At 54.5% G+C, this 21,760-nt stretch overlaps 1 protein-coding gene across 4 annotated transcripts in view; it reads right to left on the reverse strand.

The window, feature by feature from the left end:
* Positions 1-21,760, reverse strand: part of NTNG2 (netrin G2) — a 51,642-nt gene that overhangs the window by 17,657 nt on the left and 12,225 nt on the right. For all 4 annotated transcript variants that reach the window (XM_040607520.1, XM_040607521.1, XM_040607519.1 and 1 more), the window contains exon 3: positions 9,762-10,405. In XM_040607520.1, the coding sequence (XP_040463454.1) occupies positions 9,762-10,405 (644 nt within the window). The remainder of the gene's footprint in view (positions 1-9,761; positions 10,406-21,760) is intronic.

The raw sequence follows: 21,760 nt of genomic DNA on the forward strand, positions 1-21,760 counted from the left end.
AGCTCCAGGGCGCAGCCTTAAAACCCAGCTTGGGGGGAGTTTAGGAGCCTCAGGGGAGGGGGTACAAGGAAGGCAGGGCACGGCATCCCCCTTGCTTCCTCTGAAGTCTGGGTTGGCATGGAGGGTAGCGCTTGGCTCCTGGCCTTAAACCTGCTAGTCTTGCAATGGGGACATCAGCCCTGGGTGACCACCTCCTGGTCCCCATCACCCCCTTCTACCTGTAGCATGTCCCTACTCCTGGTATGCCCTGCTGAGGGCCAAGCAGTGTTGCAGAGGGCTTGTGCTGGCTGCTGCCTTGCAGGAGGGGGAACTCATTTGCCATTAATTTGGCTCCAGCTACAAAGCCGCCGCCACCGAGCAGCAAGCCCCAGCCTTCTCGCTGCCGGGAGAGCGAGGCAGGGTGCGTGCAGGAGGCAGTCAGGAGTGCTGTCATACACACACACTGCTCGCTGGCTGCTGAGGGCTGGGAGCTGGGTACCAGCCCCCAAGACAGCCCCCAGCCCCCTCCTGCCCCCTGCAAAGGCATCTGCCAGTGGGATGGGGTGGGGGCTCAGGGGTGTCCCCCAGCCACTGAGTGCAGGGGTGATGGAGCACTGCTCTTCCCAGAGAAGACCCTCACTTCCTAATGGGTGTAAACAAGGAAAATTGAATAAAGAGAAAGCAGAGGCAGCCAGTCACCCCGCCTGCCTGTGCCCAGGTCACATATTTCTCACTGCTCGGCCCTTGGATGCTGTGCAAAAGTTTTGTTATCCAAAGGATCCATTTTGCCAGGGAATTGCATTCTGAACTTGACCTTTGAGGATCATCAATCTAAGCAGAGAACTGTAACCCCGGCAAGCTGACCCCGCCACTTTCCAGCCCAATCAATCAGGCTGCATTACTTAATGGCAAACAGCTGAGTGCCTTCAGCCAGCCCCATTTTGTGTGAAGGTTTGTGCACCTGGGCTTTCAACTCCTTCTTGAGGCTTCTCTGCCTCCTCCTCTGGGCCTGTAGCCCAAGGACATGCGCTAGAACGTGCACAACGTCTGTCCCCAGCCAAGATCCAGCTGGTGGAGTAAATGGCATTAACCCAGTCCCCTGGGTGGGAGCTGCTAGTCCTGTTTGCCTCTGCTCATCTTCCTCGGGCGGCCAGCCATGGCAGGGAAGGGAGGCTGAAGGGAAAGGTTAGGAGCTACTTAGCAATAAAGCTTAAATAGCAGCATGGGGCAGACACCTGCGCTGTGTCCTGCAGAAGGCAGCAATGGCCCTGCTCCAGTCCCAGGCTGCTCCAGCAAAATGCTCGTTGCAAAATGGTTTCTTTGGCTCTGCAGGAGATCTGAAGAGCTGGGAGCGTTTCTCCTCTGGAGCTCATGGGTCGAAGCTAGCAGTGATGGTGCTGTTTCTCGGTGAGCATTCAGAGCCCACGTCGGATGCAGCCGTGGTGGGGCACAGCCCGGAGGAGAGCAGCCCCAGTGCACACCCAGTGGGAGCTGCAGCACCCACAGGCACCCTCCATGGCCCGGGGGCACCCAAGTCCTGTGCTGGGCTGTTAGCAGGTGACACAACTGCATTTTGCATTAAACAGAAACTGGCTGACACTGTTCCCGGCAAAAGTAGCCGGAGTGCTGTGTGGCCCAAGACGTTACAGTTTGCACGACGGGATATTTATGAGTTTATTTTAGTGCAGGTCGTTCAGCTGCTGCCTTTCCTCAGAGTGGTGCAGTGTGGTCTGATGCTGCCAATGTCTCCACCAGGGAACATCATGGAGCTTGGAGCGCCAGGGAAAGTTTACAGGAAAATGTCCTTTTCTTTCTCTGTCTCTCTGTCTCTCTCTCTCTTTTTTTTTTTTTTTTTACAGTCATAAAGAACAGTTTGCCATCTCTGCATTTCTCCAAGTCAGCATCCTGGAGGTCACAGCAGCGAGCGGTTGGAGAGGCATCTGGTGCCAAGCTGGCATGTGAGGGAAGGAGATGCCCGTGCACAGGCTTAGGAAGGGGGTGAAGGCAGGGGTGAGTGCCGCAAACCTGCAGAAGCCAGGCTGGGAATGGGAAAGCAGCCCCTGTCCCTGAGCTTTCATTGCTAATGACTTCTGAAATAATTTTAAAAAGCCACCCCCAGCCCTTTACTTTCCTTCTTACAGATTTTACAACCTCTTTTCTATTTGTAACCCCACTTGCAGAGCTGGGAAGTAACGTAGAGAAAAATCAAAGAGCATCTCTTTATCCTTCTCCTTCCCTGTGGGGATGAGCCAGCTTTGGGGCGCTGGCACCACCCCAGGCATCTTGCCAGGACCCTGCTGTGGTGCTGAGTAGGGCTGGAAGAACCACTCGCTGGGTGGAGACCTGGAGAGCTGTTCCATCCCCGTGCACCAGTTCCCACTGTGGGCCAATCCTGCCTTGCCCTGAGCTCCTCAAAAAAGCCTGGGCAGGGACGTGGGATGATAGAAGACTGCTCCAGTGGGCCACCACCTCCCTGCCCAGTTTCCTTCCAGTCCAGCCTGCACCCTCACCTCCACCCTGGAGGATGCTACCACACGGCTCCAGGGATGCTGTGGAGACCTGGTGCCCTCCTGCTGGCTCCTGGGCCACCGGGCTCCTGCTTTCCCCCCTCCACCAGCTTGGCTTTGCCCCCCTGCTCCTTTTCTGCTCGCCAGAGCTGGCTTTGGGAGAGGCAGCGCAGCAGAGAGCTGCTAATGACTGCCATCCAAAGTAAGGCTTATGATAGCTTCCCCCTGAATTGTTTGCTCTCACTGTAATTGATGAGCCTTTAATGAGTCTCATGGGACCATGTGTTTGAAGGGAGCTCTTTCCTCTCTGTCCCCGAGGAGAACGATGTTTCAACTGATCTCAGCTCTCGGGGAAACATGAATAACTCTTATCCATCTCTATTGTCATCCCCAGCCGTTGCTCACAGCATGCTCCAGCAGCTGCCTGGCCATGACTTACCCACTTTTTACCTGCTCTTTTGCAACTGTTTTGGCAGCTCAGCAAAAGCAGGGAGCAAATCTTTTGGGCAAAGCATAACGGGTGCTGAGCTTGGATTGTTTCTGGCCCATCTGTGCGTGTGGAAGCAGGTAAAAATAGCTTCTAATGGCTGGGCCATGGGAGAAGCACCATCCCTTTGTGGAGAGCAGTTATATCAGGACTTGCCTTGCTGGGATATCGCTCTGGCAGAGGTTTGCTATTGCAAGTGACCAGGGCCGGGCTGAAAGGGCTGGAGAAGGTGATGGTGGCTCATTCATCCTGGGAGCAGGGCTGGGAGTGTAACTGAGCCAATGGTCCAGGGGCTGAAGGGGGCGGAAAAACCATTTGAACACGTTGTTTGTTTCTGCTTGAACCAGGGGGAGTGGCCTGGAAAAAAAGCCAAAAACTGGGGGAAAAAAAAAGGCCCTGGGTTAGGTCAGAGGGACATGTTGTGAGTGGTTTTTTTTCCTTGTGGGTTTTCACTTCTGGTTGTGTGGTAGGGATGGATGAGTCCTCCTGGCGGGGAGGAACCCTCCTTGCTGCCCTTCGAAATGATTTGAGGTTTGGGTTACAGCGAGGAGACAATATAAAAGATGCCAAAGTGGAGAGCATGATAGCTGGCTGTTCCCATTCGAGAGGCTATTTATTTTAAATAAGTTGACACTCACCAGCTGTCAAGATCCTGCTGACTGGTGGAACATTATTTACATTCAAAACTGTCTTAAAAAGCAAACACGAAACCAAACTTCCCCATTAGGGGGTCGGGCAACAGAAGGGAGGAAGGGTGAAGAGGACATCACACAGATATGTGAACATAAATATTTGCAGAGCAGCGTGTATAAATGCTCTTGGTCTTTCTCCTGGAATGCAATAATGCCTGCAATTGAGTTCATTGGCCAAATTGAATTTGGGCTCCTGTAGAAGTCTGTTTATATTAAGTGCTTTAACATACATCACCTTCTCAGTCTATCGATGAAATTCTATTATCTGCTCAGGGCCGGACGCAACTCAGCAACAAAATCGGAGGGGAAATAAAAACCTTCACAAACCAAAGCCAGGAGCAGGTAATAGGACCTTGGGCATCCGTCTCCGGCTATTGACAAAGTGTCAGAGTGTCTGGGGGAAGGAGGAGCTCACTGGGTTTCTCGCTAACTCCCTCCCTCCTGCTCAGCCAGTTTCCCTCCATCTTGCTGCAGTGGGAGTAAAAACCTTTATGAGACTCAAGGAAAGCCAAGCAAACAGTTGCTGCGCATTAACTTAATTTAACTATATGACCAAGAACAAGATTTTGCTTGAACTCAAGCTATAATTCCAGCCTGGAGGAATGCCAGGGAAATTCAGCTCTCAGGGGCCGCCCGGCACAGAGGCGAGGACGGGCTGAGGAGCACAGTGCACTGTTGGCGCAGACCCGGCCGTCCTTGACACGAGGATGCTGTTACCTCCTGGGACCTGGAGTCTGGCTGCCAGGAGCTGTGGGGGGAGGAGGGGGGATGGGCACAGGCAGTGCTCACCCTGGTTTTCCTGGTCATCCCAAAGCTACTGAGCGTGGGCAGAAGCTGGCCATGGGCTGCAGGGGTGTTGGGCTAGTTCTTAGGGGAGGTTTGGGTGAGCCTGTGGCTATTTTGGGGGTGATGCTCCAGCACTGGGGCTGGGGAATCCCAGGCTCCCACAGATCCCACAGACAGGGACTGCCTGTTCCCCTTCTGCAAAGCAGCAGTGGTGCAGCCGGCAGGTCCCACCCTGCTCCTCAGGGGAAGATGCTCAGTGGGGGCACCGGTCATTACACAAAACCGAAGACCCTTAACAAGAGGCTGTTCCATGGACCAAACCTCCTTCTTTCCTCCCTTTTAGAGACAGCTTTCTTGGAGAAGTCAAGACAGGCTGGAGGCTCTCCAACAACTTCATCAACAGAGCCAGAAGGAGGAATATCCAAGCAGGGCAAAGCAGCCTGGGAGCAGCCAGGATGAGCATTGCACTGGCAGCCCTGGTTCAAGCTGAGCTAGAACCACAGGGGAAGTGCTGAGCTGCACTGGCCTGGAGGACAGAAGCAGGAGGCAGACACCAGGCTGAGCAGGAATAGCTTCATCTTTAACACCAATACAGCATTGAGCATCACCGAATCCCAAGACTCACCAAGAATCTTGAAAAATATATCCCTTGCCTGTGGGTACCACGGACAATTAACCAGCTCAGTTTATTGGAGAAGGCGCTTTGTGGGAAGGTCTTGATCCTCCAGGTCTGGAGTGCCTGATCCTGGCTGTTGGAACCAGGATTATGGCCTGGGCAAATTCATTCTGCTCCACTAGTGTAAACTCTCCACTCCAAGTCATGCGGAGAGCAAAGCCTCCCGGAGAGCATCCATGTGGGGCACCAAGAACCGCCCAAGGGGAAGGCAGGGATCAAAGCAGGGAAGCACGAAGGGCCTCCCTTCAGTTCTTTGGTGTAAGCAAAAGAGAAGCCAAGGAAACCCTCAGAAAAGCAATTGGTGAAGGGAGGAGAGGAAATGCTGTTACAAAATTGGAAACCTTGTCTTCTTGTTGGTGACCCTTTGGGCTGAGCAAAGCCCAGGTGAGGCACTGTTACAGGGAGCGGCTCGGTGATGAGCAACACTCCCTCCTCCTGCATCCCTCCAGGGACTGCTCATCACTGGCAGGACAGACGGACGGACGGACAGACAGCATACGTTGGGGCACGGAGGACGAATGAGAGAAATCTTAATAATCAGCCTAAAATTGATTCACTTCTGCTCAATCTGATTCCTCCTAACTGGATCCACATGTCCTGGCCATGGCACATTAACTTCAATTATGGCTTATTAATGTCTCCGTGATGGAGCTTGCCCTGCTGAGCGCTGTGGTGACTGACGTTACGAAGGGGAAAAAATTACTCCGAAGAGACGTGGTGTGTAATGGAAAAAGAACCGGCGGCTTTCCTGGTGCTGGCCGTCAGTCCTGGCAGCCAGGAAAAGCTCATTCACCCATTCCCAAGAAGATGACCGAGCTCATTGCTGCACCGAGGAGAAAATGAAGCAGTGAATAGACTTTCCGCTTCCCTTCCCCACCCTGCCTGGCACACACACAAGCACACAGGCCAAGGGTTTGCTCGTGTCTATTCCTGTCTTGACTCTTCCGCATCTCCAGTTACTCTGCGGATCAATAGGGACAGGATGGAAGAAGAAAAAAAAAAAAAGAAAAGAAAAAGACACCAAGAAGAAAGAGTAAAAATAAACCGTCAGCCATAAATGGGGAAACGGACCTGGCTGAGGTTAAGCAAAGAGAGGACGCAGATGGAGTGGGCAGAGAAGGCCCTGGAGCACCAGCCCATTGCACCAACACCCAGGAAGGGAGCAGTGACCCTCAGGATTCACCAGACGCTTTGGAGATCCTTGCAAACTCTTGACTGCCCCCATTTATCTGGCCTACAGGAGGAGAGAAGGCAGCAGACTCCTTCCCCTTCTCCCCATGTCCTTTGCTCCATCTTTTTCTGCTTTTCCCAAAAGCTCTGGGAGATCACAGTGAGGGGTTTTCCTTGGTGGGAAGCAGAGGAGTGAAGGGTGGGTTATGTTTGGATGGGGGCCCGGGAGCACATGGACTGAGGGCATCAGAGGTACCTCTCTGAGTCCACCAGCCAAGGCTGCGGCACAAGAAGCCACCCAGGCTCATGGTCTGCTCTGAGGGCAAAGCCTTTTGCTCTTCCCTTGACCATGACCATCAACTGTAAATGAGCTGCCATGTCTCCCATCGCCCTGTGGGCACTGCCAGCTGCCTGCCAACATGGGCACAGGCAATGCCACGCACTCCGATGGCACAACTGCTCCAGCAGTGCCACATGCCACAGCTGAGCCCCTCTCCTCCAGCCTCCTGGGGCTGCTCTCAGCCCTGCTCCCCGGTGCTTTTTGCCTTTGAGCCCTCATTTCTTCATAACCCTCTTCCCTCTCATTTCCATGACCCATGTAGTGGATCCCTAACACTCCCCACCCATTTTGTCTAGGCACTTTCCTCCTCTTCCTCGAACATGGTTGTTCCCACATCCCGGAAGAGGCAGTGTGCATCCATCCCCAGCCCTGCCTCCCCCTTTCCTGTGCCGCGCTCCTGTCAGGCTCACATTGATTTCTCCTCTCTTTCTCTCAATAACCCACCCCTTGTTGAGCCATACACAAGATTTAATTTGGTTTTAGTCCCTGCATCGTAACTGGCTTTGCTTACAGCTGCAATTAGATTGCTTTCCAGTGAAAAAACCCGGTTGCTGGGACTGGAACGATCACAGGAGCAGAGTCAATTCATATGAAGCTTCTCCGCCTTGTACACCACTTATCCACAGCCCCTCAACCAGTCGTCATTCCCTGCCCTGTGCCCATTGGAGCTGGAAAAATCAGCGCAGGACAGGCATCGACTTCTTCCCTGTCCAGGATGAGTTTCCCCCTCTCCTAGGGACCAGCCCAGCAAGCGGGGCTGGTCGGGGAGAGCGGAGCAGCGCACAGCTGGGTCTTGCTGTAGCTTGGGGCTTGGAGTTTGGGCTGGGAAAAGCCCTCTCGGAGGAGGCCCTGCTGCGTCAGGCAGCTCATGGCGAGCAGAGCCAAGAGGGGAGCAGAGACAGCAGGAGCTGCTGCTCTGCAGCAGCCGTGGGCAGGCGTCCGCGCCGGCAGCACGCCAGCTCCGGGGTGAGCCCGCCAGCAATTAGCCAACAACCCCCAACCGGTCTCATTCTGGCCCCAGCAAAAAAGCAGCATTGCAGCTTCCACCGTCCACAGCCCAGCCCTCCCTCGCCAGCGCTGTCCTTAGGGTGCAGGCAGCTGTGGAATCTCGGATGTCTCATAGAGCTTGTGCCATCCCCCTCCCAGGGGTGTTTGAAAAGGTTTTCCTCTCTTGCCCTAGTTGCCTCTTTTCACGAAGTCTGTAGGGATTTTATCTCTTGAAACAATCTCTGCTGCTATTAAATAGTATTACATTTGGCCAGTGAGTTCAAAAGCTGGTGGGGGGAGGAAGAGAGCTGACAGCCAGCAAGGTGCTCGCTTGTGGAGGATCCCACCAGCATAGCCTGAAGTCAAAAGTCCTGAAGCAACATATCCTGCCTAAGGCAGGCAGAAAAGGCAAAGGGCTCTGAGGAGGGAGGCATTCACAACACACCAAGAATATTTTAACACGTATCTTAAAGCATCAGGTATGCTGAAGCTGCTGCAGGTGCAGTAACGAGTCCTCGGTTATCTGCACGGTTACCTCCATGCCTGGGAGCCAAAGGCCATTGCAGAAGCATCGACATCCAACATTTAATCCTAATTTACCACTTTCTGAGCTGAAAACTCTGTGTCCCCGTTACAGAGCCTAAGCAGCCTGGATAAATTCGTACACCAGCTCCAGCCCTTCCTGCCAGTCGCCTCGGTCAGCGGGGGCTCTGGCTGGGAATCGATCCCCGTGGTGTGGCCGCTGCTGTCAGTAACATCCAGCATCCCTGCAGGCAGTGGGGCTGCGGCAGACGGAGCAGGGGCAGGACTGGCTGTGGTTGGGGTGGAGGGGAAGGCAATGTGCCTGCCTTTTCCCTCGCCTTTGCCAGCTTTTCCTCCCTTCCACCCTCTTCACTTTGCTATTTCACCCCATCCCGAGCCGTTTGAGGACAGTGGGTATTTAGTACCCCGGCAATACTTCTTACGGGCAGATGTAACGTGTCTCTCCGCACACATTCATGCAGAAGCACATTGCACCGAGACCTGGGCGCTTGCAGATGGGTGTGGAGGTGCTCTCCCACACCTCTGCCCGTGTGCCCGAGCTCCCCAGGGCTCTTCCCTGAACAGTCCCAATGGTGGGCACCCTGATGTGCTGCCAGCCCAGCTGAGAGCCACGGTGGCTCATGCCCACCCTGTGGGAGAGCCCTAGCCTCTCTGCCTGCTGCTGCTGTCACCGCCGCCTCCTGCCTGCCCCCACGGCTCTCCCACCCCACGCTGCATCTTCCTTCCCCTTGGAGCCCATTCAAAGCCAGCCTCGGTGGCACCTGCAAAACATTTCTGCTTGCAAGTCTCAGAAGCAAACAGTTTGGAACCGATACAAACAGCTCCTCTGTCACTGTGGTGATTCTTGTTAGCACGAGGTGGGTGATGGGGAGATTTTTCCCCTCTTGCCTGTAAGTCTCACACAAGCTGAATCCACGAGCTGGATGGGAAATTAGCCATCTCGGCATTTTTCCACCTTACTTTGCTTTTTCAGCTGATGTCATAACGTAACATATGGCATCGTACAGAGAAATGAAAAACAAAACCCAGGAGAAACAACCCCCCCTCCTGCCTTCCGCTGCCTCAGATCTGTCGGGGGGGGGGGGGTTACCGTCACCCCAAACTTCATCTGCCAGAGCCAGGGCTGATCTGGGAACGCAGGATTGACTTGGGATGACCTGTCCTGCCGGCACTGGCCGTGAGCCGGAGTTCAGCAGGGCGAGCCTCATCCCTCACCTCCCCCTGGATCCACTAGCATTGCCCCTGCAATTGCTGGGCAGAGGCTGGCCGTGTTTGCGCAGCTGGGGACGGGGTCTCAGAGGGAACGCAGACCCCCACCATCCCCCCAAAGCCGTGTCCCAGCTTCCCCCACGCCAGCTTCGGGGGGACACAGCCCTGCTCTCAGACATGGCCTTGGAGGTGCCCCAGCCATTCCCTGCAAGGACACATCTGATTTATTACCAGCGCTACCCTGCCTGGGGAGAAAGGGGATTTCAGAGGGAAACCACGGGTAACCTTATCGGTCGACAGAAGCGCTGACAGCTTAGTTTTCTAGCAGTAACCCTCTTCGCATCCCTCCGAGAAGAGATACCCAAAGAAATACAGTGGCCGTTACCTGCCGGTGACTTCAATGTTGGAGACAGCATAGAAGTACTTGTACAAGTTCTCCCTCTGCACGTAGGTGCCCCCCAGGGCCGGTCTCAGCAGTCTCATCCGCAGGTCGGTGACGGTGAAGAAGTCCTTGAGCCCTTTGGCACTCTCCAGCCGGGTGTACAAGTTGTCCATGTTCTTCAGGTCAGGGCCAGCAAAGATGGCAAAGCGGTCCCTCACCTCAAACCGGACGGTCTTCTCTTTTTTGGAGCCCGCCCAGCGGGAATACTCCTCCGTGCAGAGGACCCTGTTGGCACTGGTGGTGGAGAGGTCCCGGACCCTCCGTGCTGGCATGCTGAAGGCCTCCATGCAGTCATCTGCATAATACTGGTACGGGTGCCAAGTCCTCCCATTGTCCAGTGACTTCTCCAGCATCATGATGGTGGGTCGGCCATACTCGAAGGTTATCACGATGTCGTCCGTCAGCTCGATGCTTTTGTTCCAGGACAGCGTGATGTTGGCCAGCAGCGGCTCTGGGTACCGGCGCCACGTCACGCTCTGCCAGTACGTGGCCAGCCCTTCGTCCTCGCTGTCGAACATGAGTTTTGGTGGGTGGGCCAGGTCCGGGTTGGAGGCGTCGCACTCATCGCTGCACAGGTACGGGTTCTCCTGGAACAACAACAACGGTCACAAGAGAAGAAGGTAACACCTGGGCATCGCATGGGTGTCGCAGGCATGCGGCCAAACTCACACCATTACTGGGTCCTGGGTTTAGCTGCTTGCATCAAACATGAACTGCTGTGCTGAACTGGAGTACGCCAGGGGTCTGGCTCTGGATGGTGCTGTTTCTGAGCATGAATTTCAGACAGAAAGACGTGGCTTTGCCTTTGCTACAAGAACGGCCGTGCTCTTTCCTTTGAAAGGCCCTTTGGGAAAGGGTGTTTCAGTTTGGCATGGGGGCAATTTTCATAGAAAGCGCTTTCCCTGAGACAGTCTTGGAGAACTCCGCTCAAGTTTGGCCACATTACAAGCCTACAGAAAGCTGCATTCTCCCCTCTCCCTTGCAAGAACCAAATGGCTAAAATCCCTAAAGCACATCCATGCCTCTCGTGGCTCCTGATGCCAAATGGCCTGGGGACACACTGTCTCTCCAGTACCTCTGAGCAGGGCTAGAGGAGGGAAACCCAATTTCCCAGCTCCGAGCAGGGACAGGACTGGCCTGTACCAAAGCGAGCAGAGAGTTGTGCTCCCTGTGTCTCTGCTGTTCCCAGGACAGCATCCTGGCCTTGGGGCCACGCAGAGCGGGTACGCTCAGGATGCACCCACTCAGTCCGGTGAGATGGCCACTGCTGGTCACCCCTCAGCTCAGCCTACCCACACTGACCGGGAGCTGAGCTGACAGGGGCTCGGGAAGGGAACGGGGTGTCTCCGTGCTCACCTGCCAGCACCCAGAAGGGATCTGGGACTCCTGCAGCCTAACCACAACCCCACCCCACCCCCCGCCACTTGCTGCTTGTCCAGGCACCCTTAGCCCGTGGCAAATAGAAGAGAACGTCAGTTAATGTCTTTGCAGAAACTGAATTAGGTAGCTGTGCCTGGCAGCCCTGCTGCCTGCGGGGACAGGTGCTTCCCAAGCCATGCTGCCTTCCCCAGCTTCAGGCAGGAGGTGCACTGGTCCTCATCCACCCATGGGGATGATGGTGGGAAGGATGGCTCATCCCATCCAGGCCACAACATCCAGTGCTATGTCACTTGTCACCTGCAGGCCTAGGCAATGAGGGAAAAGGTCCAGCTGTCCCATTTTGCCCACAAATGACAAAGCATGGCCAAGCCTGCATGTTTTGCAGGGACACAGGCAGGCATCCACCTGTGCTGAACTGCACTAAGGAAATATCATCAAGGTCACACACCAAATGTTGAAGTTTTGGAGGTGGGCATCAGGATTAGCTGTGCCAATGGGTCTATTGCTCATCCAGATGTGTGTTAAAGCCCATCGTTACTTGCCCTGCAGTCCCTGCCTCCGTGAGCATGTGGGTCAGACCTGCCTTGGGGTTGATGTGGGGCTGGCTGTGTTATAATGGGTACTGTCTGCAAAAAAACCTCTGCAACACACTGCAAATCTGTTTTTGCATATGAAGCATCTCTGCTGTCACTCTGCCTCCCTCTTGGACTCAAAATCCAGAGGATCAGGGAGGGAGAAGGACTGGTAAGACAAGTGGGCTCTGCTGCAGTGGGACCCTCGTAAGGGAGGCAAAGGCACCTGGCAGAGGAGGAGGAGGTGATAAAGCAGCTGGAGCTGCTCAGAGCTGATGGCTGGAGGTGAGGATCCTGCTGGGTGTGAGGTCTGGCCCTCCTGAGCACAGTGGACTTGTAAGGTAAGGCAGAGCCGGGTTTCGTGGTTTGGTTTGCAAATGCTTTGTGTGTGGTGGGGAGCCTGTGGGAAGGTGCTGTGCATGGGGGGCAGCGCGCTCCTGCCTGGCCCTGGGGACCTCCTGCAGCACCAGGGTGTGGGGGGCTGCTGGTCCCCTGTCACAGGGAGCTGATGCTGGTACCTGGGGGCTCAAAACAAGTGAGGTGCAGGGCTGGGGTCTGCACAGCCTGGTTGCATCCCAGGGCTGGGAGAGCCCCACTGCAAGTGCAGGGAAGCGTGGGAAGAGGCTGCTCCTGTGTCCGTTGCACTGGGGACGGATCCTGTGCCATGGGCTTGTTTTGGCCTGGGAAACTGTTGGAGTGTCAGTGCTTGTACCTGCTTTTAGGATGCCCTGTGTATACCGTGAGCAAAGCAGAGGAGAGGATCTGGCTTGTACAAATGGGTGCTCTTGGGTACAAAGTGGGACTGGGCTTTGAGCATGGAAACTGCTGTGTAACATGAGGTCCTGTGGAAAATCTGGGCTTTGTCACCTCTGGCTGGACAGCGAAAAGCCTTGGGAACTACTTGGAGCTTCTTCACTCTGTGTCTGTAAAATGGGCCGTTGGTGCCTCCCTGCTGCTCCGAGACAGGCACTGAATGTGCACAACTATGTGCCCAGGGAGCAGAGGCCACAGCACCGAGGAGCCTAGAAAAGCTCAGGAGCACATAAATAATTCTGTCTCCTGAGCCGCGTGAGTAGCATGCTGTAAATAAGGCAGGAGGCTGCTCCGCCAGCAGCGGGGATAAAACAAAATAGCGAGCAGCTGATCTGTATGTGAGCATCAGACTCCTTTGCAGGGGATGCAGCAGCATCCTTGGGGAAGAAAAGGGGACTTCTGTAAATAAAGCATGCACTGGGGGGTGTGTGTGTGCGTGCATGTGGCTGCCAGGGAAAGCAGCAGAAGCCAGTTGATAAAACAAGGCAAAACTCATACTATTTTCAGCATTGTCTTGCTCTCGGACACACTGCCTGCCGGTAAAGCCACCAGTGCCGTGCTGGGATTTGCTCCTCTTGTTACAGCCTTAACTTGAGCAACGTGTGGTTTTTGCCATCTCCGTGTGCGCTGGGAGGAAGGGCTGCAACCGGAGCCACTCAGCTCCGGCGCGCTGCCCAGCCCCAAAGCAGGGAGCATGCTGAACGGATGTTTCAAAAGCAAATGGCTGGATAGTTGGGGTTTTTTTTCCACTTGTTTGTAGCTGCGCCAGTTGAGCAAGGGAAATAAATGGAGTGCTGAGGCTTGCTCAGGTGGTTGATGTTGAGGGCACCTGCCCAGGTGCACCCCACTGCCCTCCCAAAGGCGGGGAGATGCCTCGAGCAAAGGAAGATGCCAGCTGGGGTGTGCTGGGGCTGAGCTGTGCTGGGGGGGTACTCTCCTGCTGAGGCACGCTGTTCCGGAGCAGGGATTAAAAAACCCCTAAGACACTGACATATTTAATATGCTCTCCTGACTCGTCACGTTCAGAGGAATTGTTTACCTCTGCTAATGAGACACAGCTTCCTGCTGGGGGATGTAGCTGCCTCTTAGCACAGCTTTACAGTGGTGGCTGATGGAAAAGGAAGAAAAATCCCCATCAGCTGAAGTGCTGGGGGCTCTGAGTGTGCTTCTTGTGCTGAGGCAACATATTGCGTTGCAGTATGGTCTCACTGCCAATGTGGTCATACAGATGGCTTAATAGGATGCTCCCGAAAAGACCATCCCGGAGGTCCGTTTTCACCTCTTGTCTGAAGAAGGGTGCCGCAGTGCAGTGTTTTGGGGGGCTTAGGTGGGGAGTGGGCTTGAGATGGCAGCAGAAAGCTCCCCAGTAAACCCCTGGGGAGCCCTGCTGCTCGGCGTGGCTCTGTGTGAGCAGCAGTCTGCGTGCACAGAGCTGTCCTGGCAAGAGTGCTCTTGCCGTGTGGCTTCCTTGCCTGCGTGCGGCAGCCATCAAAGCGGCCAAAGCCCTTGAGCTGGTGTGAGATGAATCTCCACTGAATATTTGCGGGCCACATTCACCTTTGGGTCTTATGGATGATGCTCCTGTCAAGGCTTTCTTTGGAGACTTCCTTAAGCAGTGGCCAAGTTACACAAGGTTACTCTGTGACCAAACTACAATAAGAAAGCATTACCCAGAGCAGTGAAGGGTGACCAGGGTGGGCGGTGGGACAGGTTTCCCAGGGGCAGTGAAGGAAGCAACTGGGTCTGACAAACATGATCCGCCTCCCAGTGCCCTGTCTGGAGGGACAGGGCTGGCCAGGCATATCCCTGGCAGGGGCCCTGGCGGGGCAGGAGCAGGGGGGAGCGGAGCCAGGACTCTGCCTGTCTGCCATATGCTCATCCCAGAGATCAGGGAATGGAGATGCGCGATCCCTGATGGCTTCTATGCATCCCAACCTGTAAGCGTGCTCAGCTCAGCAGGCAGCAAGCCCAAAGATGTCTTTAACCACCCTGGTGCTCCGGAGCGGCACACACCTCGAGAGCTGCGTGGTTGTAACAGGACAAACACAAAAATAACCTCTAAGTGACAGTGCTGAAAGGTGGGGAAGAGCCTCAAAAGCCACCAGAGTGAGTCACATCACTACGGCTTCCTCTGCTAAAATGAAGTGTTCCTTTTTGGTTTTAGGTTTATTGAATTGTCCTTCCTCCACGGGATGCTCAAGGCATTTTCTGCTGGTGGGGTGGTTTGAAGTCAGCCAGGAGGGCAGGGGGGAGCGGAAACAGATGGCCATACTTTGGCTGCTCCGTTGGTCCTGGTAAGATCAGTTATAGTGCTCTTGGAATAATTCCAGGTATTATTTTTGAATCTGGTTTCCTCCTCCAAGCCGTACGTCCTCCAAAGAATCTGTCCAAAGTCTCAAGATATTTACGTCTTCAATCTAAAAGTCAGAATGCATTAGCCAGGCAAACTTGGTCTCGGTGAGCTTAAAATAAACCAGTTCACTTTGAGTCTCACGCTATTAAATCAGTCGTGAGTGTCCTCACAGCAACTAGATGTTGCAGGTTTCTGGCTCTCCAGCATGCTCTTCTGGCTGCTCATTTCTTGAGGGTGCACCTAAGAGCACTGTAACCTTGCTTAGCCCCGGCACAGCCCCAAGGGGCAAATCCCCAGGGACAAATCGCCAGAGCCTCGTTGAAGACAACTTGTCCTCACAAATGGCATCGTAGCAAGATTGTGCCTCCACGGGGCAAAACATAGAGTGGTTTGGCTTGGAAGGGACATTTAGAAGTCACCCAGTCCAGTCCCCTGCAGCGAGCAGGGACACCTTCCACTGGATCAGGCTGCTCGGAGCCCCGTCCAGCCTGACCTTGAATGTTTCCAGGGATGGGGCATCTACCACCTCTCTGGGCAACCTGTACCAGGGTTTCACTTCATGGTAAAGATTTTCTTCCTTCTACCAAATCTGAATCTACCCTCTTTTAGTTTAAAACCATTGCCCCTATCGCAACAGGCTGTACTCAACTGTCTGTCCCCATCTTTCCAACAAGCCCCCTTTAAGTGCTGTAAGGTCGCCCCAGAGCTTTCTCTTCCCCAGGCTGAACAACCCCAACCCTCTCAGTCCCTCCCCACAGCAGGGGGGTGGTGGTGTTCCAGTCCCCCCGCCGCTCCCCCCCACACACCCCCCCCGCCCCAATCATTCCTGTGGCCTCCTCTGGATCTGCTCCAACAGGCTGGTGTCTACCCTGTGCTGGGGACCCTAAAGTTGGATGCTGCGCTGCAGAGGGGGGTCTCACCAGAGCAGAACAGAGGGGGAGGATCACCCCCCTCGCCCTGCTGGCCACGCTGCTGGTGATGCAGCCCAGGGTACCATTGGCTTTCTGGGCTGCCAGCACATGTTCCCGGCTGATGTCCAGCTCTTCACCCACCCCCAAGCCCCTCTTCTCAGGGCTGCTCTCACTCCTTCACCCCCAGGCTGTGTTCATAGCAGGGATTGCCCCAGCTCAGGTGCAGGACCTTGCACTTGGTGTTGTTGAACCTCATGAGGTTCACACAGGTCCATGCTTGAGGTGGACGTATGTCCTGGTCCCGGTGACTGCAGTGCCAGCCCCTGGGTCCTGCCCCCTTGGTGCCTGGGCAGAAATGCTGCAGAATGGGCTTCCTGAAGGTGACAGCGGGGACTTGCTCGTCAGGAGGATTTCTTAGGAAACAAGATATTGGTCTAGCAAGGCATGATGATAGAAATCCAGGATGCTGCAGCAAAGCTGTTCCCACGTTGCTGGGGAGGGGGGAAAATGGGGGGAAAACAGCCACAATAAAGGGCCCTGGTTTTACAGAGCCCAGCTGGTTTCTAGGGCTCTTAATGAGCGCACAAAGTTGTTTTGCTTTTTTTTTTCCTGGCAAATGATGCCATTTTTAAGCCTCGTAGCATAAAATTATATATTTTTGTAGGTGAAATTACTTGATTAATCATTAAGCTGTTGAATTTTTTAAACAAACTATACATCTGTTGTGAATGGTGAAAGCTGCGCAAAAACAAAACTGCAGCTTTTAGGAGATGTCCATGCCAAAGGGAAGCTGGAAAGCAAGCGCAGCCACTAGCTGCACAGTGAAGAAAAATAATAAAAATAATGATCATATTAAAGGGTAAAAAAAGCCCTGCAAGATTTCAGCATGGAAAAAGCAGCAGGTGATGTGAAGGTTTGTACTGCTCAGGCAAGGATGCTCCTCACAGCGCTCATAACCTGGTGTGATTTGTTCAATGGTGCCTTGGCCCAGGGGATGCCCCCGCTGTTGCTTTGCTTTCAGGGGTCTCTCCTGCCTGCTGGAATTGTGTTGTTTAAGCCAAGGTCTCTGCTAACCCTAGGTCACCCTGAGACCAACTAGTTTCTAATTGCAGTCTCCTAATAAGAGTCATGACAAGGTCTCATCAACTTGGACTGGTTTTGGAAATCCAAAATTTGTATTTTTTTAGCTGAGGGTAGTGGGGTACTCCTTGATTTTATTTTTTTTTTTATAGGAAGATTTTTATCAAAGAGGAAAAAAGTTAATTGCATTTCTTTGGCACAAAGATCTATCCTGTTGGTGGGTTTCTTTTGGGTCTTTCCTTCTGTAGTGTTTTTTTCCCCTCTCAAACCCAACCAGAGAGCTCTCAGACTTTGGGTATCTCCAGGCTCCCCTGTGCTGATGATGGTTGGGACCAGGGGCTGTTTCATCGCCCCCTCTACGGCCTAAAGCACCTGAAGAGCCAGGTCTGGCTCTCTCAACATGAGGAGGAGCTTCCTGCAGACTCTGAAATGAGCGATCTGCTTAGTGACCAGGCTCCTGGAGCAGAGAGGAGAAGATCTGGTGCCACTGAAGGCTGTCCCTCGTGGGGCCATTAGCAGCAGCCGGCACCTGCCGCCGCGGCGGGGGTGGAGGGGCTGTGGATGAGGAGGGTTTGGATGGTGCTGCCCCTTTTAGCTATAGGTTTTCATCCAGTTTTTCCGAGTGGCACAATAATTCAGGGTTTTGCTGGCCCGCGAGTCGAGCGATGCTGGATTGATTTCAGTGGGGCGGGAGATGGCACAGCAATGTCCTTCCCTCCTTCTCAGGAGGGTTTGTGGCCAACGAAACTTCAGTCTGAACCTCCACCCCCACACAGGAGGGGACAATCCCCTCCTCAGCACCCACCTCGTCCAGCTGTGATGCTTAAGATGCTCTTGGGTGCATCCCAAGGCTCTCCTGCTTCTCCCAGGGCACCTATGATGCTGCCTTTGGTTTCCCATGGACAGATTAGCTGATGGGGCTCACAAAGTCCCTGCATTGCCTCACATGGTAGCCAAGTCCTTAAGTTGCCATCAAATTTCTTTCAGATCCTGCAAACAACTGCATCACCAAAATCCTTGCGTGCACCTTGAGCCCCCCGGCCCCACCAATGTCCATGTCGGGGACCGGTGCCACCGCATGTGCCCGGCAGCCTCCCCTTCCCTCAGCAACCTGCCTGCCAGGGAAGGACTGGAGAGAGATCCATTTGCTCACTGGGTTGCAGGATAAAGCTGAAACAACTGTCCCGGTGTGTTTGCTTTCCTGCTGCTTTATGCTCAGCCAAATTCATGGTGGGATTGAGTTGCGGGACTTTGCTTCACCTCCATCCCCTGCTCCAGCTTCCCTGGCTGTACCGGGGCTTCCCAGGGATCTGTCCCTGTCCTCGTCCTGGCCAGGCTGCAGGCTCGCTCCGGTGCCTGTCAGCACCACGATTTAGCACCGGGAAATAATGCGCCAAGTGGGGAAGATGCCGTCCCCGACGCAGGTCTGGTGACAACCACCTTTGTCCTCCCCACTGATACAGAGTTAAATCTATTTTCTACAACACACATTTTTGAGGAGGGCCACCCTGAGCGACGGGTGCCTGGGAAACTTCCTTGGGTTTTCTTCCAATAATTGTTCTGGGACATGATGCTCTTTCCCAAGCAGAACTGCATTTACCCAGGAGAGGACACAGGCTTGTCCTAACATCATTATGGGGTATTTTCACTCTTGCTGCTTCTGACCTGAGGGTTCAACTGCTCTATCTGGATTTATGAAAAGACAAGGTGGTTTTATGATCAAAAATAACATTTGTGGGTAATTAAATCTCATGCTTCAGGGCATAAACCATACCCTGCCAGTGGCCAGGATGGGACTCCCAGAGAACTAGAAATACTCTCTGACAATTAATTTTCACTCTATTCATGGGCTGGGAGGGATCAGAGGGGTGAAACAAGCGTAATTAATTTACAGCGATTATTTCCAACAGCTGGCAAGTGGCACAACTCACTGGCAGGGATGGCTGGGAGCACGGAGGTAATTGAGGAGAAATACAAGGCCCCTCTCAAGCCAAACAGCCCTGCACCTGCCACCCCCCCCCCAGCCAAGGGGAAGGTCGGTGCCCTCCTTGCCCGATGCCACTGGGGATGTGGGGGGATGCGGGGAGCCGTGGGGGGATGTGTGGGGCTGCCTGCTCAGCATCTGCTCTTCTTGCGCTACTGACCCCGTCCCCCGGTGCCCAGACAGGCTTTCCCCGCAGCACAGCTGGGGCTCAGACCCAGCAGATGTGTCAGGGGTGGCTTTGTGCTGTTTCGGGATGCCTGTCGGTGCGTGGGGAGGGGTCCCCGACGGGGCCAGCACTGCCGTGTCGGTCAGGTTGTGGAGATGCCAGTGGTGCTCTGATGGCAAAGTGCACCTTTTCATAATGAAATCTTAATGGCTTTCTTCAAGATGCTATGTCGTCTTCTACATTTATTTTTCTTTTTTAATACCACTTTGGTCAAGCTCTATATATTTTTAGATAGTCCAGAAGCTGTCTCATATGGCGGAAGGCACAGTTTTCCCAGGGGCTGCCTGTGTGGCTGCTGCCCGAGAGCTGCTCAGGTGCTCAGGATGCTCCAGCAACCCCCTGCGCGCACACCCTGTGGGCACTGCTCTCCTCCTCGGGGTAACCCTCCAAAGAGGGGTTGTAAATGGCCCTGTGTAGGGAGGTTCTGGCAGGGCACCTGGGCTTCAGTGAGGAGTGATTTTGCAGCTTAGTCTCTGCAGGGGAAGGGCAGCTCTGGCTGGGAGGCAGCGGGCTCTGGGGCAGGGAGACTTGCAGGGATGGGGTGGGAAGCTCGGGGTGGGCTGGTGGGGTGGTTTGTTCACTCGTGTGTCCTTCCCTTACTGCCTCCCTCCCCCCAGCCATCTGCAAGGGGCTCTTATTAGGGCAGAGACAGCAAAAGGGGAGAAAACCATCCTCGCTAACAAGCTGTTTGCTGTTTATGAGCAGGTAAAGGCAGAGCTGGGATGAATTATTAATAGGGTGGAAATGGGGTCCCTCCACAGATCTGCTGCTAATTCTGGCTCAGCTGAATGTCACTCCCTCCATCTCCCCCCGGGCTGTGGTTTGGGGGATTGATCGCTCCTCCGCTTCCTTCCCCTTCCTCCGGGATGGAGGTTGTCCGAGCACAAGGTCACCCTTGGCACGGGGCACCCTGTGCCTTCGTGCGGGGTTCAGAGAGCGTGAGTCAGCAGAAAGCAGCACCGCAAGCCCCGCAGCACAGCCCTCCACGGGCATGCACCGGGGCGCGCTCGGCGAGACGTTTTGCTTTGCCTTTTGCCTCTTGCCTTTGGCCTGAAGCAGATCCTCGTTTACCGAACAGCGCACCGCTTGTTCGGGGCTCTCGGGCTCCCCTGGGCCTGTCTCTCTGCCAGGGAAGAGATCCAGTCCCTGCTCGTGGCTGCTCTTCCCCTTCCCCCTCCAGCCTGCTTCTGCATTCAAGAAGCATCTCGTTTGTATTTTATCCTACCTCAGCACTGCGCCCCTCTCGCCACCAGCTGTGAGGAGACATCACAGTGCCAGACAGGGTCGTGTGGTGGCAGTGCAATGTCCTCTCTCCTGGTGGGGAAACTGAGGCAGGGAGGGATTTCAAAAGCAGGGTCAGGCTCCGCCTTCCTGAAGATTGAGCTCCTCCAGGCACCTGCAGCTGGGCATAGTGGCTCCTTCACCCAAACCTGATGTGAAGGTCAAGGAAATCTCTGCTCTCACCCCACACTGTCTCTGAAACTCTCCCTGTGGTTGCTCAGTACCTCTCGAGAAGGGTCTGAACTGATCTTTGCACCGTAGGTGGTGAGACCCGTGCAGGAGGCTGGCGTCCAGGCAGGAAGCATCCTCTCTACGGAGGGAGGATGCAGAGCGAGGTGCTGCTTGTCACGCACAAGGACCGACTCAAGTCACCTGTCCACCCTCGCAACACAGCCGGCACCTCTCATGCAGGGACACAAATCCCTTCACGCCCACTCGGGCTAAGCCAGAAATGGTCAGAAAATCTGGTTACCTGATGAATTCTAACCTCCAGACTGAATCCAGCCCAGTCCACAGGTGATCTCTCCAAGGAGGGCCCTGAGCACACCATTCGCTGGGTGACCTTGGGCACCACTTCCATTCCCAAAGCCCCAGGATGCTGGGCAGCAGCTCAGCTCCCACTGCCACATCCACTGCCAAGCCCGTCGTCCTGAAAGATGCATGTGCGGCTGATCTGTGGGCGACGCAAGGGTTAACGCCGCCCGGAAAATTCCACTCCTAAGCAGATAATCTGGTCTGTGCTGGGCGAGCACACGCATCGCATCGCCCACAGCCCGGCCTCCCATGGAATCATTTTTGAGCAGCTCTTTCTGAACTACTAATCCCGCCGTGAGCTACTCTAACCCCATCCCTCCTGGCGCCCTGGGCTCACCTCCGCACCCACCTCCCCACTGGGGCTGCACCCCTCAGCTGCTCCTTTTGCAGGTTTGTGGATTACAGAGCGACCTAGGGCCCCAGATCAGAAGCTGATGGACCAGACACCCCTCAGCCAGCGACCACGGGCAGGCGTTCAAAGACGCAGGCATTTAATCCCATTGACTGCTTTTTAGCTCGTCTCCCAACCCAGACTTTCTGTACCCAAGAGTTGCAAGCTTTGCTCTTCCCAGGGTACTTCCCTGAGGCTTGTCTACAAATTAAACTCCTTGGATCCTGCCCCATCCCTTCTCTGCCAGATTATTAAGCCCTTGCATCTTGCTACAGAGATGTATCCCTCCCCTCAGTCCCTATCAGCGGGAGCACAACAGCAGCGACCTGTGTGCTGGGCTTAGAGTGCATTATTGATTCAGGACTAAGAAAATGCTTAGGAAGTAGGAAAAGTGTCCTACTCTCTAAAAGCTTGTGC

Source organism: Falco naumanni, chromosome 9 (assembly GCF_017639655.2).
Source record: "Falco naumanni isolate bFalNau1 chromosome 9, bFalNau1.pat, whole genome shotgun sequence".
Taxonomy (NCBI): Eukaryota; Metazoa; Chordata; class Aves; order Falconiformes; family Falconidae; genus Falco; species Falco naumanni.